Here is a 9,680-nt window from a genome sequence, read left to right as displayed (position 1 = left end):
ACTGTAGATTTACTGGGTTTATGATCTAGACCGAGACCATCCCCTAATGCATGTGTTGGGCAGTTTAAAATGGCGTACAAAGGGATAAAGTTTAAGTTTAATACATCAAAAGCTTTAGTCTGAAGGAAAAATACTAACTTCCGCCACCAGGGGTCAGAAAATGCTTTGAGGCGATCCTTTGGGTCGAGTCAGCATTTAGGATTACAGTGTGGCTGTCACAAAAGCTGAGTGACAGTTGTGGCTCTAAATCCAATCAAATCTGCCCTCTGGAAAGGTAATTCATTTCACAGATCCACCTTATGATAATGCTGAAGAAGAAGAAGAGGCTCCCTCCTCTCTGGTTACAGTTTACAGCCTTAGTCACACCCATCAGCGCCCTTGGAGCTGCTGCAGAAACACTACTAGCATTGGTGTGTAAAAGAATAACTGTGTGTTTGAGTGGGTTTATTCTCCTAATAAAGACGGACTCATTTGGTTCTTGATCATTCTTAATTTGCAAACACTCCTGTCACATGAAGTAAAATATAATTTTTCTGCAAGGTAAGCTTTGAAAAGATGCCTTCAAATCAGAACAGGCCACCTAGCAGAGCTCTAGAGGCGAGCTGGAGTGTGCAGAATGTATGTTTCATAAGACAGACAGACAGGAAGAGAAGACATTTGTTAAAAGTTACTGGCAGGGATATAGTGGACATGTGCAGTATATAGTATTTATTTTTCATCCCATGTACGTTAGATACGCACCATCTTGGAAACCATCTTTTGGATGTTACATAAATGGCCTCAGTGAATCTAAATCTTTTTGCTAGTTCAGGATCAGGCCGTAACCCATATTTTTATCTTGCTTTGAGTAAATTCCTCTGTCATAAGGAACAGTTTATTTCAGGACTGACTTTTTTTTTTTTGTCTGCAAGACATATATATAGATATTCCTCGGTATTTTTAGCTAGGAAATATTTACAGAGGATGGATTCTCTTTTCAGCAATGCCGTACTTGACTCTCACACAGTTTGACATTAATATTTGCTGAACTGCCCAGAACAACCAGAGTCTGTGTGTCTGTAGCCACTGAGCAGTTTCATTGGTGCAGCAGACGCCAGGGAAGGAAGCACTTTCTGGCTTAAAGGTTTCTCTCATGCCGATTTGTGTACAATCTGCAAGAACGGAAATTGAACCAAGTCTCTGTTCTCAGGCTTTCCTTTTCTAGGCTTGAGACGTTTTATTTAAATTTACAGCAGAGAGCCTGCATTGCATACTGACAATACGGAGTATGAAAGATGTGTACTTTTATCGGGCAAGGAGAGTCTAATGAAATAACCAAAAAATTGCATTATGGGAAGTGTAGGACTCAAATTTTGGGGGCGAGACTCTGTATGTAAAGCTGTGTATCACAAGTTCCCCACATTAAATCGCTAAATTACTCCTCAAGTTAAATGGGAAGCAAAGGTCCAGTGTTGCAGCCTGATCATGACTGTTTTAAAATTGATTTGATCTATAATCTCTCTCCAATAAAAGTGATTAAAAGCAGACTTAACAGAATTTCCTCCTGATTGTAACGTGAAGGTCAAATGTGGGCTGGTCTAATGATAGTGAGTCGAGCTAAGTGATACACTTTGTAAAGAAGTTACTTAACTGGATTACTGATTTAAGGGTAGGCTCAAAAATGTGCCAGTAGAGGAAAAAGCTATTAAAATTATAGCTCAAATATTTTTTTTAGCAATTTTTATCTCCCGTAACTAGGTTGCCAATACATAATACCAATTTGATATCTGGCATATAATGACAGATAAGGCAATATCTTGTACCAGGGATTGCTGTGGCACTGATAATTGAGTCGGCAGGCCACCAAGAGGAACTGTGTTTAATATGGAACGGTCACATTAGACACAAAACTTAATTGGGTCAGTCATTGAACAGGTCCAAGAGTCCAAGTGCAGTAACAGCTATGATGTGTTAAAAGTAGGATTTCCACAATGAATGTCAATCAGAAGCAACAAACACAGATGCTACTCGCAAGTCGCAGAGTTTATTCTTTTAAATATACATAGACTTTTTTCCCATATTAAATACCCCACCACCCTTCCCTCCCTCTTCATCCCTCCCTCCTCCCATTTCTTCCCTCACTCTCAGTTCTCTGCTCTCTCCGTTCCCCCCTCCAGAGAGAAAGCTCGTTCGACTGAAAAACACACTCTACTTTGTGCAGCATATTGCTTATTAAGACATTTGCGAAAATATAAATTAAAAATACTACAGCTTGTTTTTTTTTTTTTCCATTTTCTGCTCCAACATCAGACTGCTCTGAACAGAATCTAAAAAAAAGAAAATTTAAAAAAAGAGAAAACAGCACAGTGTCCCTCAGTCTGGCTACATTTAATGAACTGGATTCCCCTGTTTTTAATGACATGGTATGACCCACCTGGCTTGAAGTGTACACAGTGGTCTGTACCATGATAGGTGAAAGGAGAGATGTCCTGAGTTTGGTCAAAATTGGTTGGTGTGTTGTTTATCGTGTGTATAATGATGCGACATCTGATCAAGATGGCCGATAACGTTTCAGCCTCCGCTTTCACTAGTGTTTGTGTCTCTGTTCATCTCCTCTCTGCTGGTCAGAAAGTGTGTGAGTGTGTGAAAAGGGTGGGAGGGCTCATCAATTTTTTTTCACCCCACAATCAGGGATGTGCTTGTTCAAATCGAAAGTTGTGAAACTTATTGGTCCAATGAGGCGGTTGGAGCTGCAGGCAGAGTGAAGGACAGTGTGATACGGCACTAGAGGAAAATTCAGGTGTTTAAGTCACAAGGCATGCATGTTAACACTGAACTCAAAGAGTCGCCATCAGAAGTGTCTCAGCTCTGACGTTGTGTGGTATTTGCTGTGCGCGAGTCTTGTCAGTCTGTTTTGGTGTGTGTGTCAGTGTTTGTGCATTTCTTTCTTTATACAGATGAAGGTGTTGTAAAAGTCCCACTTTTCACTGCATGCATGCTGGACTGCTCCTACGCTAATTGTTTCTAATATTTGTATTATTTTCAATGAATGGAAGATACAATGAATGACGTGTTTGGTACCATTTTGCTATCACCAATTAGCTTTGACTTCCAATGGAGAATAAATGCATACAAGCGGGACGTTTACTATCCCCACAACTGTATCATATGTGCATGTGTGTCTTGTGTGTCTTGTGTGCATGTGGCGTGTCTCATCAAGTCTTATCAAGTTTTGTGTCCATCATTCTAGCAGTCTGTCTTGTTTCCCTCCCTCCTCTTAAGGAAGCACAGGAGGGGCTGCATTGGCGTTGGGGAGGGTCAAAGGTGGGGTCACACGCGGGGGGAGTATTTAGGGTTTCTTGGCACCTCGGTGAAAGATTTCAGCTCATAAGGGATCCCTGTGTCCACTTCGATGGATTTGCGGGAGAATAGCAGCCGGATATCATTGTGCAAGTAGATCTTCCCAGATTTGGAGCTCTGGAATCTGAGAAAGTCCAAACAAAAAAGAAGCAAAACATTACTTAAACCTAGAAAATTTCTGCAAGGGCGGAATAACTATTCGCTAGTATCCCATGAAAATATTATAATATATAATAATATTTTTAAATTTGCTTTTCTAGACATCACATCACATTCGCATCAGGTAGAAAAAGTAATGCAGGCAGCTGAAACCTCAGTCATACCTGAGATGTATCAGGTAGCAGAGAATCTTCTTCCTGTCCAGCACTCCACCCCCTGGAGATGCCTCGCCTTTCCCCTCGCCGCCCTCCTCTACAGGCACCAGGAAGATACGGTGGCGCAGGAAGGTCATGTGATTGACGGGCATGTCGCCAAAGTTGTAGGTCACCAGAAACATCTTCACCACAGTTTTGTTGGGATTAAATAAGGTCTGAGAACAGATGTCATACCAAGGTCAGCATTTCAAAGTGCAAAAATTAAACAGCTAGCGGTGGTTATTTTTTTTAATTTTACACCACACAAAAATTACTGCACATAATTTCCAGCACATGATGCTTATAGTATGAATTTCAGGACATCGACATATTGCATGCCATCATATCAAAAGATTGTGGGAGCACAGATGGGAAACCTCTGAAAGAGGTTTCATTTTTCATAAGTAACCTGGTCTTTTCCTGAGAAAAAAAATGAGATCAGGATGAAATAAAAGACAAACTTACCACTTGAATGGTCCCTGCTTTGGGTATGCTGTATCCTTTCTTTCCAAGAGGCTCGAGGGATATTACCCCCTGTGAGGGAGAGGCACAGAGACACCGCAGTGATTTAACGTTCTCAGTCACCATAATGGCAAAATAACTCTCATTCTTTGGTACATTTTATTAGCTGTGAACCGTCTACATCAGGATCCGGATCTGACTAAAATGTGCTGAAATGAACCCTTTAAGGGGCCACGGTACGACAACAGTATTGCAATAGCCATTTTCATTTCTTGTTTGATCCACGCACGAGACACATCTGTATATGTTGTGCACGTAAAACCCAATTCATCATCAAAAACACTCAACACAAAAGAAAAAAAAAACCTAGATGAAAGCAAACTAACTCTAAAATAATCACTTCATGCTGTAGTTACAAAGGCAGCTACGCAGGGAGTGATTTTATGTTAAATGTCAATTAACGGTTTAAAGGGCTGAATCAAAAGAGGCCTGACATTCACTAGTTTTATAAACAACAATTCAAAGGCATCATGAGGCATGAAGCTAAGAAAGTGAAAACAGCTGGTGTGAAAGTAGACACACTTTAAGACCTCTTACAAGTTGGACTAAAGATGTTCACATAGTATTCAGTGCTGACGTGGACAGATGTGGGAAAAGGCTTTATGATACATGCATGAAAGGAAAAGCGGCACATATTTTTTTTTTTTTTTTACATCTGGTTCTGAAGAAGCAAGCCAACATCAACCTTGTTGAACACAATTCTATTTTTGTCAATGTCTTGGGAAGTTGTTCTGACCTCTAATTTTGCTTTGTTTTTCTCTGAATGAATGTTATTTTCATGCTGTCCAACCAAATCCCTAACATGTGCAATAAACAGTGTTGTTTTTTTTCTTCGGTTTATTGTTTGTGCTTGACTAAGTGAGCACACAATGATACACGCAATACATGCAATACCTTACAGAGACACACACACACACACACACACATGCACTGACCAGGAAGGGTGAGGGTGCGCTGTGCTCTGAGATGTCGTAGTACGTAACCTGCACCGGCAGGGTGACGTGCTGTGGGCAATAGGAGCCGCTGGCACCGATCTCTGCCGTGAAGCCTTCGATCCGGCCTGATGGGGAGAATCGTCCCTTCAGTATGGACTCCTGCAAGAGGGTGTGTAGTCGTGAACAGGAAGTCCTTGTACTGTAAAACTTTGGGTTCTTTAAGAACAGGGTTTTCTGAGGCACTACGAGTCAAGTTTGGCCACTGAATCATATAAACACCCTACTTAGACTGTAACATGCATAAAAATACATATTTAACCTTAATTTAAACCAAAGCAACGTTGAACACGGAAATGAAATATGCATCTGCAGGTCAACAGCAACATGAGCCAAGAGGACGACATTTTTCAAGCTTTAAATTGTGAAGAAACATTATTACATTACATTTCCCAATCACAACACTAAATCTATGTTTTAATTTTATAAACAAAGCAAAAAGACCTTAATAATTAACTTATAATGGAATTTACACATTTCTGATAATGTGACCAAAAACATTATATTATAAACTTCGTAAAAGGTCAAGTTTGTGCCTGAGCTGTTGTGTTGAATTTAATTGAGTTTATCAAGGAGGGACCAAGGCCCTCCCCAGCTCCAGCTGAAAAGACTCATAACATTGGTTAAGCTTTGAGCTTGCAGCTGGGTCCGTCAGAACGACATGGATACCACTGTTAATCTGCAGTTACTTGTGTCTCACTGTGTTATCAAAGTGTTGAAAATTTGTACCTCAAAGTTGCCGAGTAGAGATCTGCTGATGGAAGATGAGGGCCCACTGGAACGTGTGGAGCGGCCGGTGTCTGTGTGTCTGCCGCTGCGCAGCTGCCGACTGAATATGGCCACAAGTCAGACCGGTGGTTAGATGTTAAGATTACACTAATCTTGTTTTAACCAACGTGTCACATGCTTCTGAGTGTATCTGAGTATTCAAGTGCACGCACAAAACCCTTTAATTTAGAATAACATTCAACTGACGCTCACTCCCAACTTCTTTCCCTGTGTTGACTTTGCAGCAGTTAATCTGACATTGAACTGATCTCATCCATCCACGTGTGTGCATGCACTCAAAAAAAAAACACACACACACACACAAACCCTAACCCTCTGCCCCTGCCGTTTAGATTTTGCTCTCTTAATTCCTTTATACATCGATCTTTATAATTAAATGATGTAAGTTCATCAGAAATGTGATGGAACACTGACCTTTTCAGCCGCAACCCACTTTTTAGCCGTCTTCCTGATCTTGTGCAGTCTGTGGCAGTCTAAACAAAGAGAGGACAAAAGAAAAGGAAATTAGGAAATTCTCTATTAATATCCTGGATATCAACACTTAGCTTTTCACAAATCAGTAACTTGAAATGTTAAAGAATACAATTTTTCAATACATACACAGAAAATAAACACACTAAAATAAAGAATAAGAATAAATTGGCTCATGTTTGTGTTTCCTTGATCCTGTGAGAGAAACTTGTATGTGTGATAGTGTGTTTCAGGTATCCTCTTACTTACTGAGCACTCACTATTGGACGTTGCATCACACGCACAAACGTTCCCCATTTCCAGGCTGTCGTTCATCGTAAAGGTCACCCAACTGTCAGATGACTCGTTACTAGCCAATCCTATACTACCGGCTAGCCACTTGGTCACGGCAAAACTTTCACTCATGGTTAGCGTATTGGTATTAGCTAACCCTTGGTTAAACTGGCGCTCTACAGAGCTTGGATCTCTTTGTCAGCTCGTCGTCTCATCTTCAAACTTAATCAAAACCACAGATGCCATTTTAGAATATCCTCCTGTCTCTTAAATATCTGTATTTACTGAAAAACCAACCAAAGACAGCTCCTTTTCTTTAACTCTTCCTTTCACTTTCCTCTCTGTCCCTTATTTGCGTCCTTGAGTCTTTCTAACATCTATCTGTTTCTCACTGTGCCTCTCTCCTTCATACCCTAAACACCTCTAGTCAAAATGATCCCACCACTGTATGAAACCAAAATAGTGAACTACTGAACCCTATTGTTACCATTAGCACACTCTCCATCCCACAAACCCACACATTCAAAGCTCTTTCTGGCCTCCCAATGCTTGAAAATGGCCAATTCACTTCCAGAACCATTTTTTAAGCAGGATGTATGTATATGTGTGTGTGTCTATGTGTTTATGTGTGTGCATGTGTATGAGAGACACAGTACACCCATGTGGGGGAACAATGGACCCTCTCTCAATGGGCTTTATTCTGGAGCTACTCAGCCTGTTCCAGCATGGCGTGATAATGAGTCGGCCATCACTTCATTCTTTTACTTTTACTTCTCTTAGTTTCTCTTTATTTATTGCCTCAGCCTCTTTTCCAGGACTGTCGAGGCTCACAGATGTCTTACCATCCACAAGCGACTTTGAACAGCCATTCCTTGTTCCTTATTCAAAGGTTTAGAAACCTCCACATACAGTGGACTGAATGTTTCTGGTCTAAAAGCACAGTATTTGCATGCAAGTGTGCACATGCTGTTTTTTAATGTGCGCTGCTCTTTCTAATGGTAATCAGCAAGAAGCTAATTAGGGTTGGAAAAATTTATCATCTGGCCATTACAAAAAAAGGAACAAAACAGTTTTCTACAACTCTAATTCCGTCCTTCAAGTACTTTAAGATATGAATAATATAAGGATAATAGGAATATTTTGTTATATCAATAAATTTCAGACAAATGATGAGTTTGTCTGTACATTGTGTGCTAACTTGTAAAGTAGCAACCTGTACACTATTCTAGTTATTAGTTGTATAAGAGCTAATGCTAGCTGTCAGCTGGAAGAATGAGTTGGAACCACAGGCTGATGTAGTGGTTATGGTAAATTAGATTACCTGAGCAAATTTCAAAGAGATATGGATGTGTTTGTGCGTGCATGCGAGTGTGCTGACCTTAGGCCGGTCCCATGCAGAGGGCAGCAGGTGGTTCCAGTACGGGGCAGCTTTAGCATCAGTGCTGCGACATGAAGCCGGACCAAGTCCTGGGGCCAGCAACGACAGCCTGCTTCTCTTGGATGTGGAGGGTCCCTCATCTTCAGAACATGACTCCCCTGTGTCGCTCGGAGACAGCAGCCTCTTTTTGGCCGGCCAGTGGCCTCCAGAGGAGAGACGGTGGCCATTACTGCTGGGAGTTTTCTCCCAGGAAGCCAAGCCATTAGAGGAGGAGGAGGCAGCCTGGGTGGCACTTCGCTCAGGTGGGGAGGATTCAAGTCCAACTTCCCATTCGGTGGCCTCCCCTGGTTCCTGCAGCTCTGTGTGGTGTGGGGGAGAGAAGGGGCCTGGGGGACTGGTGGGGCTAGCAGGGTTGGGAGTCTCATACATTGCCATTTCATATAAGTGGGGGCTGGGCTGGCCTCCAGATGAGCCATTACTACAGCTCTCATTTCCAGGGCTACCTAGTGAGTAGGTGGGTGTGTGGCCCCCGTTTGATTGCTCAGTCCTTGCTGAGCTTCCGAGGGAATGGCCCTGGTCACAGATTGGGGGTGACTTGGGTGAGAGTGGAGAAAATACATCAGGAATGGGCCTGTCATGATTGTGCTGAGTTGGGCGTCGGGAGGGGTTGTGGCTTGGGGAGAGGGGTGGAGACCTGGGTGACAGTCCCCCCTCAGAGTCTCTGTGCTCCATCTGTGTGCAAGAGTATGCAGAACCAGGCCCACCAGGGCCCATTACTAATCCACCTTGAGCAGGGGCTGGCCCACATAACACCCCTCCCTCCAATGCATCTATGTCTGGGGAATCTCCCAGGTGGGGGCGCTTATGAGTCAACTGAGGTTCCTCTAGCCCCCTTTTCACACCCATCCGGACAGGCCTCTGCTGGGTATCAGTGTGGGATTCTGTGGAGGTAGAAAAACCCCCCAACTGGGAGAAAATGGAGAGCTGGTAGACCTTTTGGAGCCGCAGCTCCTCCTGGCCAAAGTGCCTGGGCACCCCTGGTCTGACCCCAGAGTCAAGGCCCTGTGTTGGGGCTGTAGGTGGAGGCAGGTCCCCCTCCTGGGCTGGAAGCTCTAATGGAGCCTTTTTGTGGGCTAACTCCACGTGAATGTGCCGCATGGTTTCTATGCTGGAGAATGAGAGTCTTGACTAAACTTTGTGCAACAGGGTCAAGCAGGTCCTCACAAGTGACAGGAGGCAGAGCAAGATGGTCCACAGGAAGTCCTATAGTTCCTGCTGTGATGATGTCAAACAGTGTGAGTGAGGAAGCTGAGCCGCACAGCACCTGAGAGGAACAAAATATAGTATTAATTTTCAGGACAGATTTTAATAAAGCATTTGATAATGGTAGACTGTATGAGTCATTGACACATAAAATAGCATGAATAAAATTCAAAGGACAAGAAGGAATTAGGCCTTTCCAAAATGAATGTGAGAATATGTAGCAATTCAAATAAAGCAAATTCTGCTCCATGTTTGGATGAAAGTAACTCATATGGTATGCAGGTTATCCTGTCTTTTACA

General features: G+C 42.6%; 1 protein-coding gene across 1 annotated transcript; it reads right to left on the bottom strand.

The window, feature by feature from the left end:
* Positions 1 to 2,251: 2,251 nt before the first annotated feature.
* On the bottom strand, positions 2,252 to 9,320 carry atosb (atos homolog b). Its single transcript, XM_070834226.1, has 7 exons — positions 8,118 to 9,320; positions 6,410 to 6,468; positions 5,936 to 6,035; positions 5,150 to 5,308; positions 4,158 to 4,226; positions 3,663 to 3,868; positions 2,252 to 3,463 (listed from the first exon to the last, which is right to left on the bottom strand). Exons 1-7 carry the CDS (start codon positions 9,273 to 9,275, stop codon positions 3,310 to 3,312), a joined length of 1,905 nt encoding a protein of 634 aa, XP_070690327.1. The 5' UTR covers positions 9,276 to 9,320; the 3' UTR covers positions 2,252 to 3,309.
* Positions 9,321 to 9,680: the final 360 nt, after the last annotated feature.

Source organism: Pempheris klunzingeri, chromosome 7 (genome assembly GCF_042242105.1).
Source record: "Pempheris klunzingeri isolate RE-2024b chromosome 7, fPemKlu1.hap1, whole genome shotgun sequence".
NCBI classification, from domain to species: domain Eukaryota; kingdom Metazoa; phylum Chordata; class Actinopteri; order Acropomatiformes; family Pempheridae; genus Pempheris; species Pempheris klunzingeri.
This window is presented reverse-complemented; position numbering and strand designations above follow the sequence as displayed.